Genomic DNA, 18,185 nt, shown 5'->3' on the forward strand with positions numbered 1-18,185 from the left:
GATATGTATCCATAGCAGACATTGTAGAATGCAGGTAATCTCCAGGCATAAATAACCATTCTTTTACCATAAACTGTATGTCAGGATTTTAGGTGACTCACTTATTTTTAATTAAGGATATCATTAGCTCTTCAAACTACTGATAATATGAGGCTCTTCCCAAAAAGAATAAATTGAGACTAGTACTAGCTTAGTAGAGGATACAAGAGTAGAAGGGGTGGCATATTGGTCAGTTCAGACTGCTATAAGAAATGATCAGACTGGCCAGGCGCGGTGGCTCAAGCCTGTAACCCCAGCACTTTGGGAAGCCGAGACGGCGGATCACTAGGTCAGGAGATCGAGACCATCCTGGCTAACACGGTGAAACCCCGTCTCCACTAAAAAAAATACAAAAAACTAGCCGGGCGTGGTGGCGGGCGCCTGTAGTCCCAGCTACTCGGGAGGCTGAGGCAGGAGAATGGCATAAACCCGGGAGGCGGAGTTTGCAGTGAGCTGAGATCTGGCCACTGCACTCCAGCCTGGGTGACAGAGCGAGACTCCGTCTCAAAAAAAAAAAAAAAAAAAAAAAAGAAATGATCAGACTGAGTGACTTAAACCACAGAAATGTGTGATCTCACAGTCTGGAGGCTGGAAGGCCAAGATCAAGGTGTCAGCAGGCTTGGTTTCTCCTGAGGTCCCTCTCCATGGCGTGTAGATGGCAGCCTTCTGTCTGTATCCTCATATGGCCTTTTCTCTGAGCACAGTCAACCCTGGTGTCTCTTCTTCTTATGAGGATACCAGTCATACGGGATTAAGGCCCCACACTATTACCTCATTTAACCTGAATTACCTCTTTAAAGACCCCATCTCTAAATACAGCCACATTGAGGGTTACAGCTACGCAACTCAGTCCATAACAGGTGCAATGGAGACACGGTTCGTATTCAGAATGCTGTATCTGCTAGCAGACACAAGTCCTCCAAAGCCACGTGTGTGGAGCTCCAAGGAACCCGGAAATAACCCCTCATTAGAAGAATTTGAATTCTACTTTATGTGGAAATTCATTTCATTACCCCTTAAGGCATTTCTTTTTTTTTTTTTTTAAAGCATTGTTAGGGCCTGGCGCAGTGGCTCATGCCTGTAATCCCAACACTTTCAGAGGCCGAGGCAGGCAGATCATCTGAGGTCAGGAGTTTGAGACCAGCCTGGCCAACATGGTAAAACCCCCTCTCTACTAAAAATACAAAAAATCGTGGTGTGTGCCTGTAATCCCAGCTACTCGAGAGGTTGAAGCAGGAGAATCCCTTGAACCTGGGTGGAGGTTCCAGTGAGCTGTGATCACGCCATTGCACTCAAGCCTGGGCAACGAGAGCAAAACTCTGTCTCAAAAAAATAAAAGAGTTCTTGGGATTTCACATGGCTCTGGAGGAGCCAAGAGGAAGCGGAGTGAGACATGCAGTCATCCTCACAATAGTAAGAATTAGCCCATAGCACCTAAGTTCTTTCAGCAGACAAGCATCCATTTCACATCAGAGAAGACTCTTGTGTATGGTTTTCCCTATGCTGCCACTATGCTGGGTAAATCGTATATCACCTGCATTTTTTCACTGATGTTCCTTTGGCTTTATTGTTTTTTTCCCCCAAACTTTATTGTTGCTGGTTTTGTTTTGCTTTTCTTACACTGAAGTTTGAATTATGTACATATTGGGTATGATATATTCTATAAGGGAATCTGGTTAACAACCAAACTGAAGAACAAGTGAAGAAGGGAATACATTTAGGTGACAGTATGACATGTTAATTAATTACTGATTTCATTTTAGGGAGATTTAGTATATATATTTTTTAAGACAGGGTTTCATTCTGTCTCATAGGCCACTGTGCCCAACTGATTTAGTATAGTTTTAATACAAATTAGGTTTAATACAGGAGCTCAATAATGCACTTTTTCCCATTTAAATTAATAATAGTCTTTTGACCTATGGAAATTTGCCCTATCAGTGTCCTTTAAGAAGTAAATTTTCCCCCTGTGCAGTGGCTCATGCCTGTAATCCCAGCACTTTGGGAGACCGAGGTAGATGGCTCACCAGAGGTCGAGACCAGCCTGACCAAAATGGTGAAACCCTGTCTCCACTAAAAATACAAAATTAGCTGGGTGTGGTGGCTCATGCCTGTAATCCCAGCTACTTGGGAGGCTGAGGCAGGAGAATTGCTTGAACCCAGGAGGCAGAGGTTGCCATGAGCCAAGATCATGCCACTGCACTCCAGCCTGGACAACAAGAGCAAAACTCCCTCTCAAAAAAAAAAAAAAAAAAAAAAAAAGCAAATTATCCTCACACGGCAAGGAAGAGACCACAAGGCAAAGAAAAAGTACAATTTATTATTAGCTGGGATTTGGGACTCAAGTTCTGATTTTTTAAATTGGTGAGCTGGGCTAGATCATAAGTGAACCAGAAGATTTGCTTCTGTTTCTCCAGAGACTTAGAATAAAAGCCACTGGTTGGCCTTCTTAGTTTTTTTTTTTTTTTTTTTTTTTTTTTTTTTTTTTTTTTTTTTTTTTTTCCTCTAGGCTGACATCTGATTCTCAGCCCTTGAGATGTTACTATTCTAATGGTACAAAATAACAGGGAGAGATAAACCCAACCCAAGAGGTCATCAAGGAACAACCCATTTCTCCATGTGGCCAGGAGCATCTTAAGTCATTCACTGCAGGACTCCTCCATTCCCAGAGGTCACAGATTTATCCCAAAGATGCGGGCAGGAAGAGACACTGAGGGAGAGTATATGCCCCCACTCCCACCACCTTATCAAAACTGCAGAATGGATGAGAGACTTTAACAAGTCTCCAAAATTACCTCCAAAAGAGGCATTGTAAAATAAGTCTCCAAAACAATACATCCAACATGGTCATTGGATCAATTCTGGTTCAGAAATCTTTTGAAAGAAATTCTCTTGTGTAGGCTTATGTTAGAAGATGGAAGGGAGACTTCCCTTTGGAAATAGGCTTCCAGAGAAGGCGGTAATGGGAGGCACCAAAGGACTATGTAGGATATGAGACAATCAAACACTAGGGAGTTGGGGAAGAGAAAGAAATACAGAGAAGCCATTCATCCAAAGCCGTTCATTTTGCTTGGGGAGTTCCCCTACACACACAAGGCACCCAGCTCATAAAAGAGAGGATACTACTATGACCTGTACTTGAGCCTTTTTTTTTCTGTGCTAAAATGAAAAAAATTGTCTCATTTCATCCACTTGTGCTTGAGATCACACCCCCTTTCACCTTATCAGGAACTTGAGTAATTATCTCCTCTCATACTCATGCCTTTATCATCAAATTCTCCTCTTCTTACTAGATTGGTCCCAAAAGCTCCACAGACATGCTCCTGTTTCTTCTTTAGGAATTTCAGAACAGGTAGGGTGGCTCACGCCTGTAATCCCAGTACTTTGGTAGGCCACAGCAGGCAGATCACTTTAGGTCAGGAGCTCAAGACCAGCCACCAGCCTGGCTAACATGGTGAAACTCCGTCTCTACTAAAAATACAAAATTAGCCAGGCATGGTGGCATGCGCCTGTAATCCAAGTTACTTGGGAGGTTGAGGCAGGAGAATCGCTTGAATCTGGGAGGTGGAGGTTGCAGTGAGTTGAGATCGTGCCACTGCACTCCAGCCTGGGTGACAGAGTAAGACTCCATCTCCAAAAAAAAAAAAAAAAAAGAAGAAGAATTTCAAAATGCACAGAAGTGGACCGTGGATTACTGATAACCTTTTGTCCATGACATACTCTCACCATCACCTGTTTTTATTTACTTAGCTGGTTCTTTTAAAAACACTATAAGTATCTTCCAACCTATTGCTCAACAGGGTTGAGTTCCTTCTGGAGGCTCTGCAGTGAACCCACTTCCTGACTTTCCTGTCATTTCTAGAGGTCTCTGGCTTTCCCTGACTCCCAGATCAATCGATCCATTGATCTCTCTCTCTCTCTCGCAAACACAAACACACACACACACACACTCCTACTTCCTTCTTATAAAGATCCTTGTGATGACATTGGTTCCCCACAGGTTAATTTCCTTATTTCAAAATCACTATCTTAATCACATCAACAAAATCTCTTTTGCTATGTAAGGTAACATAGTCATAGATTTCCAAGAGTAGGTCATCAGTTAACATCTTTGGAGGACATTATTTGGCCTACCATAGTTATCTTTTGGGACTTCTTTCCCCTAGATATCCATGTTGTCATTTGTTACTGTAGTTTCCATTCCGTGTGCTTTCAGTTGTATCCTGGCTTTGGCAATTGTGAATAGTGCTCCTACAACCATTCTTGTACATATCTCCTACTGTTGAGACACATTAATGTAGCTAAAAAATTGAAGTAGAATTTCTGGGTCATGGGTATGTGAATATTCCATTTTCAGAGATACTGTCATGCTGTTTTCCAAAGTGCAGAGACCAATTTGTACTCCTAAGAGCAATGCAAAAGAGGTCCTATGGGTGCAGTGCTTTCCAATATTGAGTATTGTCAGGTCTTTACAAATGTTTGCCAACAGAATTGATATAGAATAGCATTTAATTATGAATTTGCACTTCCCCGATCAATAATAATGAACATCTCTTCAAACGTTTGTCCCTCTGAGTTGCTACTTCTACGAAATACCTGTTCATACCTTTTCATCATTTTGCTTGATTTCAGAAATTATATTTTCTTAGCACTAACATTTTTTTTCAGTTGTACACATTGTGAATAGCTTCTCCCCATTAATAGATGACTGTTTTTATGCTTCCTTTAAGGCTTTTTTTTAAAATGAATGTTCTTAAATTTGTCTATATTCTCCACCAGTGGTTTCAAAGTTTTGCTTGTGACATTTAAGACCATTTGGAGTTTGTTATCATATATGGTGTGAGGAAGTGACTATGTCATATTTTCCATATAGATCCCCATTTGTCACAGGCCTCTTTTCTCCAACATACTGACACACTACCTCATGTTCTATGGTTCCATACGTGTGCTGGTGTGTTTCTGGCATCTCTACTTTATGCCATTTGTCAATTTGTCTGTCCCTACAACAATACCACTCTATTTTAATGACTATAGCTTTACAATAAATCCTGCTATCTGGTAGGATATGCATCCCCTCGCTGCTTTTAGACAGAAGATATTTTAGCCCTTTACACTTCCATATACATTTTAGAATCATCATATCAACTTCCATAAAAACACTTGATTTTTTTTTTTTTTTTTTGAGACGGAGTCTCGCTCTGTCACCCAGGCTGGAGTGCGGTGGCCGGATCTCAGCTCACTGCAAGCTCCGCCTCCCGGGTTCACGCCATTCTCCTGCCTCAGCCTCCCGAGTAGCTGGGACTACAGGCGCCCGCCACCTCGCCCGGCTAGTTTTTTTGTATTTTTTAGTAGAGACGGGGTTTCACCGTGTTAGCCGGGATGGTCTCGATCTCCTGACCTCGTGATCCGCCCGTCTCGGCCTCCCAAAGTGCTGGGATTACAGGCATGAGCCACCGCGCCCGGCCAAAACACTTGATTTTTATTTGAAAAGTATGATTGACAGATTGAAGCTATAGATCACTTTTGGAAGAATTAATATCTTCAGGCTTTTGTCTTCTCCATGAACATAACTCACCTCATTTATTTGGTAATAAGTCTCTTAATAAAGTCAACCATCTCTCAATAAGTTTTAATAATTTTCTCAGTAAAGGTATTGTGTACCTTCTGTTAGATACCTAGCTACTGCTAGTCTTTGATGCTACTGTAAATGGTATCTTTAATTTACTTTTCTTAACTGCTGCTAGAATAGAAATTCTACCTTGTGAAACACTCCAATTGTTCCTAGTAATATGTGCAGATTCTTTAGAGTTTTCTTTGTAAATACTTATATTGTCTTCAAATAATAATAAATTTGTTCCTTTTACTCCAATTCTTATCACCTTCAATTTCTTTTTCTTGTCATATTACAAGTTTGAAAAACAATTTAGAAAAATCTTTTAGCACAGGAATAAGTTGTGGTTGCTAAAGTACTGAAAGGTTTTATAAGTGCTCTGTAATTAAATTTCTCATATAACTAGTCTGTCTCTGTGTCTGTGCCATGCTTGATATGGCATGTTTTGCCATCTTCATAATTCCTTCTTATTGTTACAGAGATGGTCAGCTCAGACATATATACGTTGGCTAGTAAAGTAATGAAAATAAGTATGTGGTAAGATGGATGGAAATTTATATATGTACACTGGGGGTGGGGGAAAAGAAGAGAGATCTCAGGCCTCTACTACCCCTGTTCCTGTCTCCCAGCTAATGTGATGAGGATCACCTCCACTAGGCTCTTGAGGAATGTGTATGTAAAGGGATGCTCCATATAAAAATCATGGCTTTAATATATAAAGCCTTGGTCCCAAAACATAATGTGGAATAGTCTCTGGTTTTGGTAAAATGCCGTAGACCACAGATGAGTCAGGAGAGCTCCTCCTAGGTTCTGGGTATGGAGGAGTATCATAGCTTGATTAGCTACTATACCTCTGCGGGTAAAAGTTGAAATGTCAACTAAGTTATTAGGTAGCATGGCTTATAATAAAAATGGCTCCTGATTAGGTAATTGCATATGAACTTACAGAATTATACGTACATCTAAAAACACTCCTGTGGGAAGAGGAATCCTTGGCGCTGCCCTGCTGGCAAGCCATGATTCCTGTTCCCTCTCTAAACAGACTGGTGTCATGGGTGGTCTTTGATAGTCCGGTGAGTCTGAAGGTTCAGATGAACCTAAGAAAGCCCCTTGATCAATATATCGGTTTTCTATTGCTATGGAACAAACTACCACAAACTTAACCATTTAAAGCAATACTCATTTCTTATCTCATAGTTCTGTAGGTCAGAGGTCCAGCACGGTAGGGCTGGGTTCTCTGCTCAGGGCTTCATGAGGATAAAAATCAAGATGGTAACATGGGCTACATTCTCATCTGAGGGTTGGAGTCATCTTCCAAGCTTCCTGGTTGTTGAGGGAATTTGGTTCCTTGGGCTGTAGAACTGAGTTTTCTTGGTTTTTGTTTGTTTGTTTGCCAGTTACGAACTTGGGGCTGTTCTCAGTTCTCAGAAGCAGCCTGCAGGTTCCCACCATGTTGCTCTCTCCATACCACAGCAGTTTGCTTCTTCAAGTCTAGCAGGACATTTTATCTCACATTTTGTATCTCTCTGACTTTAGGAAGGGCCCAATCCCTAAGGGCTCATCTGGTTGGGCCAGGTCCACCTGTATAATCTCTATTTGACTAACTCAAAGTAAACTGATTTAGTGACCTAATCATGAGTGATACCCCATCATATTCACAAGTTCTGCTGGCGCTTAAGAAGAGAGGGTTATATAAGATAGTGTGTACACCATGGAGAAATATTCCTAGAAGCAATCTTAGGATTCCGTCCATAAGAGTGAACACTGCAACCTCTTTCCCTGCGCTTCCCCAATCCTGATTTTGAATGGTTATCAGTCCAGTGGTGAGAAGAGACAAGCATTCATGGAAAAACTTAAGCTCATCAAAAACTGTTTCCACACATGCCCTGGACTATTCCTTTGCTGACATGACAGTCAGAGGGGTCTTTTAAAAGTGATGATTCAAGGAATCCTTTTGCCTTCCCCAAAGATACTCTGAAGAGATTTTTAAAAAGCCAAAGAGAAGGGACAATCCTAACAGAGGGTCTGCCACATAGACAATGCAGGCTTTAAACCCTGAAATTCTAGTGGAATTTCACTCTAGCTCAACAATGCTCTTCTTGACCACGTAAGCATGGTTTTGAGGAGGAGTTGCGGGAATGAGAGTCTTGCTCCTTCTACCAGAGACCAGTGTTTCTGTCTCTGTGTAACTGGTTTTTATCCAGTTAACAGATGAGTTTCCTGAGGGATGCTGCAGTCCTTATTTGAGGAAGGGGTCTGAAGCCCCTTAGAAAAGCCCTAAAAGCATCTTTTTTTTTTTTTTTTTTTTTTAGACAAAGTCTCACTCTGTCACCAGGCTGGAGTGTGGCGGTGCGATCTCAGCTCACTGCAACCTCTGCCTCCTGGGTGCAGGCAATTCTTCGGCCTCAGTATCCCGAGTAGCTGGGACTACAAGTGCCCGCCACCACACGCAGCTAATTTTCTGTATTTTTAGTAGAGACAGGGTTTCACCATGTTAGCCAGGATGATCTTGATCTCCTGATCTCGTGATCCGCCATCTAGTTCTGGAAGAGGATAGGGTTGTTCCTAGCAGCACCTTTATGGAACAACCCCATCCTCTTCCAGAACTAGGATGGCCATAGCTCCACCTGGATTTAACTGGATGGCCGCATCAGTCTTTCAAAGATGTTTCTGATTTTCTTCTTGGTATTATATAGAAACAACTTATACTGGTCAGCATGTCATTTCAGTTGTATAAACTATGCAAAAGATAGAAAGGTCAAAATATACATGACCATGTTGTCTACTAAGCTGACCAGACAGGGATCTACAGCCTGTGACTGTGTATGTGTGTGCATACACACATATACATACATATGCATCTGTCTAGGTGTGTGTGTGTGAATATATGAATATAGATATAGATATAGATACCTCCATGGATAATAATTTCTACATTTATTCATCTTACCATTTGCTTTAATAGTCAATGTATAAATGACCAAGCTTTCTCTGTAGCAATAAGAAGAAATTATGAAGATGGTTAAAAATGCCAAATGAAACATGACACAGACATAAAGACAGGGTAGGTGTAAGAAAAATTTAAAATAGACCACTTATCAATCCATTTTAGTACTTTAGCAACCACAGTATGTTTCTGTGCTAGAAAACCCTGAATAGTTTTTCAAACTGGATCCTTTGAGCCCTAGCTATCTCAAGGCTAGCTCTCAGTAGTGACAGGTAGATTAAGGAGCTTTTTTGGGAAGCTATATAAAGTTAATTTGGGAGAGGAGGGACGGGGAAGAGATATTCCAGTACCAAAAAGCATTGAAAAATCATGGGCATGGATAAACTCTGAAGTCCTCTTTATGGTAGAAAATTTAGATTCATCACTGACCCCTACAAAGTTACTACTTAATGATCATTGCTACCTAAAGCTTATAACCTGCCTTGAAGACCAAAAGGCACACCCTCCAAAAACCTCTATTAAAAGCCCAGCAACATCAACCACAAAATTTCAGATAATTCATCAAAATCCCGTGTTAGCTCTATGATAGAGATACCGATACAAAGTTCGAGTCAGTTTTTAAATTTTAAAAATTCTATGAAGTACACAAAGTCGAAAGCCAAAATTGTTCAAAACCATGTGCCACCGTGATACCCTTCAGAGCCTGTCTCATTATTGCAATGGTGATTGGTCTCTGCGACTGCATGGTACCATGAACATTTGTTACGTGCTTAAACAGTATGGATGAGCATTCTGCAAATCTGTGTTATTATCTGAACCACGTATCATACAAACAGAACTCACACATGCATTTAATTTTTTTAACATCCAAAGAAAGGAAGCATAGCAGTCAAGTATTTTTAAATTAATTAATAATTATATAATTAATATCATATAATTAATAACTATATAATTAATAACTAATTATATTGTATAATTAATAACTATAAAACCAATTAAAAAATGAAACCTAGGTCACATTCATAATAGCAGCCAGTGTAGACAGATAGATAACACCAATAAAAAGCCTTCCTCCTACCTTCCCACTAATACTTTGACATCCCTAAAAATAATATCAGAGAAACGGAGACAGGTAGGGGAGGGTTAGAGCACTAATTTCACCACCCAGAGGTAAGTGTTCAAAATAGATATTAAGGGTACAAAAATAGTTAGAAAAAAATGAGTAAGACCTAATATTTGATAGCACAACAGGGTGGCCATAGTCTGTAATAATTCAGTCATACATTTTAAAATAACTAGGAGTATAATTGGATTGTTTGTAACACAAAGGATTAAAGGTTGAGGGGATGGATACCCCATTTTCCATGATGCAATTACTACTCATTGCATGCCTGTGTCAAAACTTCTCATGTACCTCATGCATATTAGACTTACTATGGATCTCCAAAAAGTAAAAATTAAACATTTTAAACATAGATATTGAGTTACAGAAGTAAAATTCCTATTATTTTTGCAAATCTGTGTTATGGAAACGATGTTCATACCTGCTCAGAAGCTAAATGAATGAATACAAAACTTAATACAAGCAATGAACTGGCTAACATTTTGAAGATCAGTGACAAATTTATATAGACTATCAGAAATAGGCCGGACGTGGGGGCTCACGCCTGTATTCCCAGCACTTTGGGAGGCTGAGGCGGATGGATCACCTGAGGTCAGGGGTTTGAGACCACCCTCACCAACATGGTACAACCCCGTCTCTACTAAAAATACAATAATTAGTCGGGTGTGGTGGTGCAAGGCTGTAATCCCAGCTACTTGGGAGGCTGAGGAAGAATAGCTTGAACCTGGGAGGCGGAGGTTGCAGTGAGCTGAGATTGTGCCATTGCACTCCAGCCTGGGCAACATGAGTGAAACTCTGTCTCAAAAAAGAAAAAAGTAAAGAAAGAAAGAAAGAAAAAAATACTGGTTGAGGTAGGTATATATCTTAAAATCCAAGACTATACATATGCAAATATATTTACATTTTTATATGCAAATATATCACAGGATATATTCGAAAGCCATTTTGAAAAGAAGTGTTGGCTTATCTTTGAAATAAGGTTATTATTACTATTTTGAGACAAGGTCTCACTCTGTCACCCAGGCTGGAGTACAGTGGTACAATCACAGCTCACTGAAGCCTTGATCTCCCTGGGCTCAAGTGATCCTCCCACTTCAGCCACCTGAGTAGCTGGAGCTACAGGAACACGCCACCACACCTGGTTAATTTTTTTAATTTTTGTAGAAACAGTCTTGCTATGTTGCCCAGGCTGGTAGCAAACTCCTAGGTTCAGCTATCCTCCTGCCTTAGCCTCCCAAAGTGCTTGGGTTACAGGTGTGAATCACCATGCCAGGCGGAAATAAGATAATTATACAATTTTTATCAGCTATTGTTTTGTTTATATGCTCCAGAGTAACACTATCCAATAGAACTTTCTGTGATGAGAGAAATATTCGCTCTCTGCATTGTCCAGTAGGGGCATCCCTGGCTACCTGTGGGAACTGAGCCCTCCAAATGGTGGCCAGCATGACTAAGAAACTCAATTCTTAACTTTTTAAAATTTAGGCCGGGTACGGTGGCTCATGCCTGTAATCCCAGCACTTTGGGGGACTGAGGTGGGTGGATCACCTGAGGTCAGCAGTTTGAGATCAGCCTGGTCAACAGGGTGAAACCCTGTCTCTACTAAAAATACAAAAATTAGCTGGGCACGGTGGCGAACGCCTGCAATCCTAGCTACTTGGGAGGCTGAGGCAGGAGAATCACTTGAATATGGGAGGCAGAGGTTGCAGTGAGCCGAGATCACACCACCGCACTCTGGCCCAGGCGACAAGAGCAAAACTCCATCTCAAAAAAAAAAAAAAAATCAAACTAATTTAAATACAAAACAGCCCTGTGTGGCCAAGGCCACCTAACTGGGAGCACATCGCATCTCAGAGGAGTAAATGTCTTCCTTGCTTCACCAACACCCTACATCTTTTTTTTTTTTTTTTGAATACAGTCTCGCACTGTTACCTGGGCTGGGGTGCAGTGGTGCGATCTCGGTTCACTGCAACCTCCGCCTCCCACGTTCAAGCGATTCTCCTGCCCCAGCCTCTCAAATAGCTGGGACTACAGGCGTGTGCCACCACACTCGGCTAATTTTTTGTATTTTTTAGTATAGATGGGGTTTCGTCACATTGGTCAGGCTGGTCTCGAACTCCTGCAGAACCTCCGCAGAGTTGCGGCAAACTTAAAAACACCACAAAACATAGTAGACTTACCGTCGCCAACATCAAAGTCCTTGAAAGCCAGTTCTGAACCTGAATCATCAAGAAGGATTTCACCATTCAGTGTGAACATCATGGTGTGTTCGTTCATGTCAACCATACAGCCCACGACATCGCCTGCTTGCCAAGAGCGCCCATAGTGTTCGTTGCCCTGATGCCACCGCTGGGCCTATACAGAGGACAGAAAAGTCCCTTGTCACAGACTAAGACAGGAAAATAGCACCCACCCACCACTCTGTCACTACTTAACAGCAGCGCCTTCTATTAACACAACAGCAGGAGAAACTGCAGCTGGCATATCTGTCTACTGCAATGTCCTAAGCAAAATGGAACTGTCTGGGAATTCTAAATTCCTACCTAATATTAACATGGTATATTATTGAATCTTGAAAAAAAAAATCCAAAAGCTATTTCATGATTTTGAGAGCCCATTATTTTAAAAATCTAATCTCATGTACTTTCTGCTGAAAGAAAACTTATATGCCTTTAGAATATATTATTTTTCTGCGACAATGAATGTTTCCCAGAATATGGTTTGTTTTTCTCTCCTCCCACAAATACAAATAATTATGAGCTAGGGAATCAAGCTGGGCATCTGTCATTGAAAATGATAGTGTAATTTTCATCTATTTCAAAATAAAATTTCATTCCTTAGAACCGATGGCACAGATATTTCAACAAAATGGAAATCTAGAAGCATTTCAGTGACATACTAAAAGTAAAAACGCTTCAAATCAAACCTAAAAATATCCTTAGGATATCTGCTGAAGTAACAAGCCAAAAATTGAATATAGATGCCAACCTTTTCTTCTATATACATAAAGTGAAATCTCATATTGTAAGTACATTTGAAACACAGTTTTGATAAATGTGACTTTTGGATCTACAAGCATATTCCATTGATTTATAGGTACACCTGAGTTATGTGAATTATTTTGTCAGATAAATCTTTTGACTTTTTCTTAAGCCTCACCTGCATTGCGAATTGGTATGTTACCGGACAGAGTCGCCAATGCAGAACGATGACATAATTCCTCTCAATATAACACACTGTCTTTTTAAAAAAGTTTACATCAGGTATCAAAAGGCATAAAATGCCCAACCCACTTACCTGGCTGTAGTGTTCGCCTTCCAACCCCACCCACACCATGCCTGTTCCCAAATCGGGAGTATCCTTTCTTGCCTATAATTTGATTGGGAGTAAAGGTTATTTTAACTTTCCTCAGGATACTTCCCACTCTGGTTCATTACATCTGATCTTCAGGAGATGTAAACCTAAAGCTACCTTTTATCTGTTATTTTATTTTTTTAAGTTTAAAGTTTGCTAATTTTGACCCCCCCAAAAAAAGTGTTAAAATTTTCTATTTGAAATTTAAAAAAAAACTGGATTCAGGAAATGTGATGTTTCAGAACTAAGTGGGTCAACTGCCCTAATTTCAAGCCTGGAAAGGCTTTCCTCACAGGACATTTCACACCAAGAAATATCCAAATGTCAAATCTCTTCATGATTGCTTATTTATTCCAATTTTATTTTTCTTAGTTAAAAAGTAGCTTTTCCCCCCTCATGTGAAAAGGAATATAAATTCACTTAAAAAATAAAAACAAGACTTTAAAAAATCTATGATTTTACCAATCAAAAGTGACTATTATTATCCTATTGTGGCTATAATCATATACACACTGTTATTGTTATTTTTTTGTTTGTTTTGAGACAAGGTCTCACTCTCTTGCCCAGGCTGGAGTGCAGTGGTATGATCATGGCTCACTGCAGCCTCGACCTCCCGAGCTCAAGCAATCCTCTCACCTCAGCCTCCTAAGTATTGGGTGAAACTCTGTCTCAAAAAAAAAAAAAAAAAAAAAAACCATGCTTGGCTAATTTAAAATTTTTTTTGTAGAGACAGGATCTTACTTTGTTGCCCAAGCTGGTCTTGCACTCCTAGCCTCAAGCGATCCCTCTGCCTCAGCCTCCCAAAGTGCTGGGATTACAGGCACCTGGCCCATATTACTAATCAAAATATTTTACATATGTAAAACAATCTTTAAACATTTATAAATATATAAATAACAAAATAAACACCTGACCAGCTTCCATCCAACTTAATAGAAATTACTAATAATGTTGAAAATGAAAACCATTTGTGATTATAAACAACACTGCTTTAAGCATTGTAGCTATTAAATGTTTCTACAAACATATCATTAATTATAGCTTAAACTCCTGACATGGAATCGCTGTATCAATGTATATGCATTTTTCCTCTATATATGTATCTTTAACATTTTGATAGACAAAGATGATTTATCTTTTGACAACCATGGAAAAGCAATGTCTTACTTGGTGAATTTCACCGTATTCATGTGTTGTGGGGAAGGGTTTTGAGATTATGAGGACAAAAGCTTTCCTATGAAATATTTTTTCCATGTTTGTGCTGTGGAAAATACTGGTATTGTGATGCTACCAAGAGGAACAGCAGAGGAGACAAGCCTCCAGCATGTACAGATGACTGGTACAGGGCAAAGCCCACTCACCTTGAAGCCATCAAAGGCAAAGGCACGTTCATCCGAGCCGAGCTCCTGATCCGGTTGACAACCAGGCCGACTCCAACCAACTCTCATGTCTCCAGCAGTGACCGTCTCAAATTCAAAATACCACCGTCCCGCCTTCACTGCGTAAGTCTTCTCGGCACGGAAGATTCGGAACCTTTCCCCAGTGCCGCTGCACACTTCGGCTCTGGCTGCTGGGAAATGGACAGAGATTTCTGGTGGTCATTGCATGGGGAAGTGAAAGAGAAGGAAAGATAACATAAATAACAGAAGGAAAGATACATCATGACTTTAGTAATTCAACCTTCTGGGATGATGATAATGATACCTTCTTATCTTCTTTCCCATTTTACCAAGTGCTTTCTTATCTAGGATCAGCCACTGTCAGACCAGCTGGGTGAAGTGGAAGGCGCCAGGGCTTGCACTGAGAGATTGGGGAATGAGCCTCAGTAATGCTGCCAGGGTTGGTGGCGTTCCCTCCGTCAGCCTCATTTTCAGGAGGGAACGACCATTCTGTAGAACAAAACCCAAAAGTGCCTTGGTGCTTTGGTTGTGGAGGAAGAGATGGCAAGAAGACAATAAGAAAAAAGATCTGAACTGCTCTGCATAAGAAATGAATAGACATTTATGGGTGAGAGAGAAGAGGGAAGATGAAGCAAGGAAGAGAAGAGAAACAGAAATAAGGGAAAGTTGTAAACAGTGGAGAAAAGTAACAATAGTATCAATAGTAAAAATTTCCCTACAGGTTGGTGATGGCTAAGGAACTCAAATGTCATGCAAAATTTTTCCATTCTCGCGTACATCTTCACTGTGATCTGCTATACACACAAATGCTGTATTTAAAAGATCTGGGGAAAATAATAAAAAGGTCAGCATCCAACATTAGGACCAGTATGACGCAAAAGGGGGCAAAGTATCTGCAGGAAATGAGATGCAGGTGAGACTGAGAGACAGAGGGGGAAGCCTCAGACTGAGGTACCCAGAGCCAGAATGACGATGAGAAGGTAGGTCCCTCTGGAATCACAGGAGAGAGGAATGAGTGTTCATTGAATTGATATCTCAAAGAAGGTGGTCACCTCAGCTAAGATCTGAGTTAGATGCAGAGGAGGAAAGTGCAGACTTGACCAACATCACACAACTAAAAATGGTAGAATTCGGGAGCTGCTTCATGTTACAGCCCCTCTTCTTCCTACTTTGCCTCCAATAGCTGGCACAGAGTTACTAGATACTGGTTAAATGCTAGTTCTCTGCCAAGTATGGTGGCTCACAGCTGTAGTCCCACACTTTGGAAGGCCAAGGTGGGAGGATCGCTTGAGCCCAGGATTTTGAGACCTGCCTGGGCAACGTAGTGGGACCCTGTCTCTATAAAGAGTTTAAAAATTCGGCCAGATATGGTAGTGCATGCCTGTAAGTCCAAGCTCCTCAAGAGGCTGATATGGAAGGATCACCTGAGCCTGGAAGGTCGAGGCTGCAGTGAGCTATGTTCATGCTACTGCACTCCAGCCTGAGTGACAGAATGAGATCCTGTCTTGAAAAAAAAAAAAAAAACAAAGAAAGAAAGACAGAAACAAGTTCCTATTTGTCTCTCCTTAAGATTTGGGAAAGACCTTATGCATAACAAAAATTTAATAACAGTTCAATCATTGACTTGGCATGATCAAATTAGAACTATAAAAATAATCTATATAGGCCAGGCACGGTGGCTCACGCCTGTAATCCCAGCACTTTGGGAAGCCGAGGTGGGCGGATCACGAGGTCAGGAGATCGAGACCATCCTGGCTAATGCGCTGTAACCTCCTCTCTACTAAAAGTACAAAAAATTAGCCAGACATGGTGCAGGTGCCTGTAGTCCCAGCTACTCCGGAGGCTGAGGCAGGAGAATGGTGTGAACCCGGGAGGCAGAGCTTGCAGTGAGCCGAGATCGCGCCACAGCCTGGGCAACAGTGCATGACTCCATCTCAAAAAAAAAAAAAAAATTAATCTATATAAACACTAAAGGTTGCCAATACACATACAGCTAGGTCATATGTAACAATTTAAAATTAGATTTTTAGTGAAGACAACACGTCTGTAGTATGAGATGGCTCCCTATCACATGGGCTTAATTAATGAAATGATCAATAACGGCTTTTTGATAACGGTGGTGGTGATTGTTGAATGTAGAACTAACTGAACCTGCTGGCTAACCCTTCAGAAACTAGCTTAAGTCTCTGAATAAGAGAGAGAAACATCTCTGTGGTTAAGGGTAAGTTCTCATGCCTATTACTTAGTAACTATATGTTTTGAAAAACAGGATCGTAAACTTTGTCTTAAGAGAAAAAAAAATTCTATCAATTTTATGATATTTAAAGGTAGTTTGTGCTATTAAAAAAACTAAAAAAAGCCACTGGGCGAGGTGGCTCACACATGTTATCCCAACACTGTGGGAGGCTGAGGCAGGCAAATCACTTGAAGTCAGGAGTTCGAGACCAGCCTGGCCAACATGGTGAAACCACATCTCTACAAAAAATACAAAAATTAGCAGGGCGTGGTGGCATGTGCCTGTAATGCCAGCTACTTGGGAGGCTGAGCAGGAGAATCACTTGAGCCCGGGAGGCAGAGGTTGCAGTGAGTCAATATCGTGCAACTACACTCTAGCCTGGGGAACAGAGCAAGACTGTGTCAAAAAAAAAAAAAAAAAAAAAAAGAAAGAAAAAGAAAAAAAGAAACTACTTCTCAGTGCTGCAACACTAAATAAACAGGAAAGTCAAATTTTTATTCAGAGTTAATATTTCCTCAAAAACAGATTACTGCTAAATTGTTTCCTTAAAACATGCCTGTACCCTTCCCTAAATGAATCTAAGAGATATTAAATATGAGCTATAAATTACCCAAACATTTGGAAATTATTTTTCACAAATTGCACACCTTGTAGCATCAAGCACCTGAGCCACAAAGTAAGCGCTCCATATATACCTGCCAAACTGTATCTAGAAACAAAGACTCTTCTGGGCTCCGGATATAGGAGCCCAGATAAATACCCAGACAGGGGAGCATCCTGTCAAAGACACAGAACCCTCCCCCAAACACCCTTATGCTTCGCTCCATTTTAAACATGATAGATTTATATGTTTGGTAGGCAATCACAGCTCATGTAAGTGTGTTATACAAGTGATTTTTATCCTGTTATAATGAATATAATAATAATGGACGTTTAAAAATGAATAGTTGGGAGACATAATCCTGTCATACATTATGAAGTCTGTTGGTATTCAAAGTAGAAACAATTCAGGAATTATATTATTAACAAACACCTCAAGATTAAGGCCAAGGACTGAGAAAAGTCCCAGTACCTCTCAGGCATGACACACCACCAATGACCTAACTAGGGCCTAAAAAGGCCTAAAGTAACCATACACTCTGCTCTCCAAACAAGACAGCTAAAAAAATATATGCCACTAGAGGGCAGTCAAGATCTAACTATACATTAAAATCATAAGTTACAAGAAGATATAAGGAAAAGCTAAAATTTTATACATATCTAGAATCTTTTAGGACTAATGATAATACTTTTTTAAATTATTGGTATTAATCAGCCATCCTTTCAACCTTCTGGTATTATTTTGGATAAAGCAATTCAAATCTTGATTAAACCTTGTAGTAAATAAGAATAAATTCCATTTTCACATGCTTTAAAATATTATTGACAGCAATACTCCAAAGATACTACAACTGAAATACAGAGTTCACATTTTA

General features: G+C 40.4%; 1 protein-coding gene across 21 annotated transcripts in view; it reads right to left on the bottom strand.

Annotated features, from left to right (window-relative positions):
• The window catches only part of LOC105474624 (ryanodine receptor 2), a 786,480-nt gene that overhangs the window by 252,901 nt on the left and 515,394 nt on the right, over nucleotides 1-18,185 (bottom strand). For 19 of the 21 annotated variants that reach the window (XM_071073859.1, XM_071073912.1, XM_071073903.1 and 16 more), the window contains 2 exons: nucleotides 14,436-14,644; nucleotides 11,901-12,075 (listed from right to left, as the gene is read on the bottom strand). In XM_071073859.1, coding sequence (XP_070929960.1) covers nucleotides 11,901-12,075; nucleotides 14,436-14,644 — 384 coding nt within the window. The remainder of the gene's footprint in view (nucleotides 1-11,900; nucleotides 12,076-14,435; nucleotides 14,645-18,185) is intronic. The other 2 variants (XM_071073921.1, XM_071073828.1) reach the window with 1 other exon arrangement.

The sequence above is a fragment of the Macaca nemestrina genome, chromosome 1, assembly GCF_043159975.1.
Source record: "Macaca nemestrina isolate mMacNem1 chromosome 1, mMacNem.hap1, whole genome shotgun sequence".
Taxonomy (NCBI): Eukaryota; Metazoa; Chordata; class Mammalia; order Primates; family Cercopithecidae; genus Macaca; species Macaca nemestrina.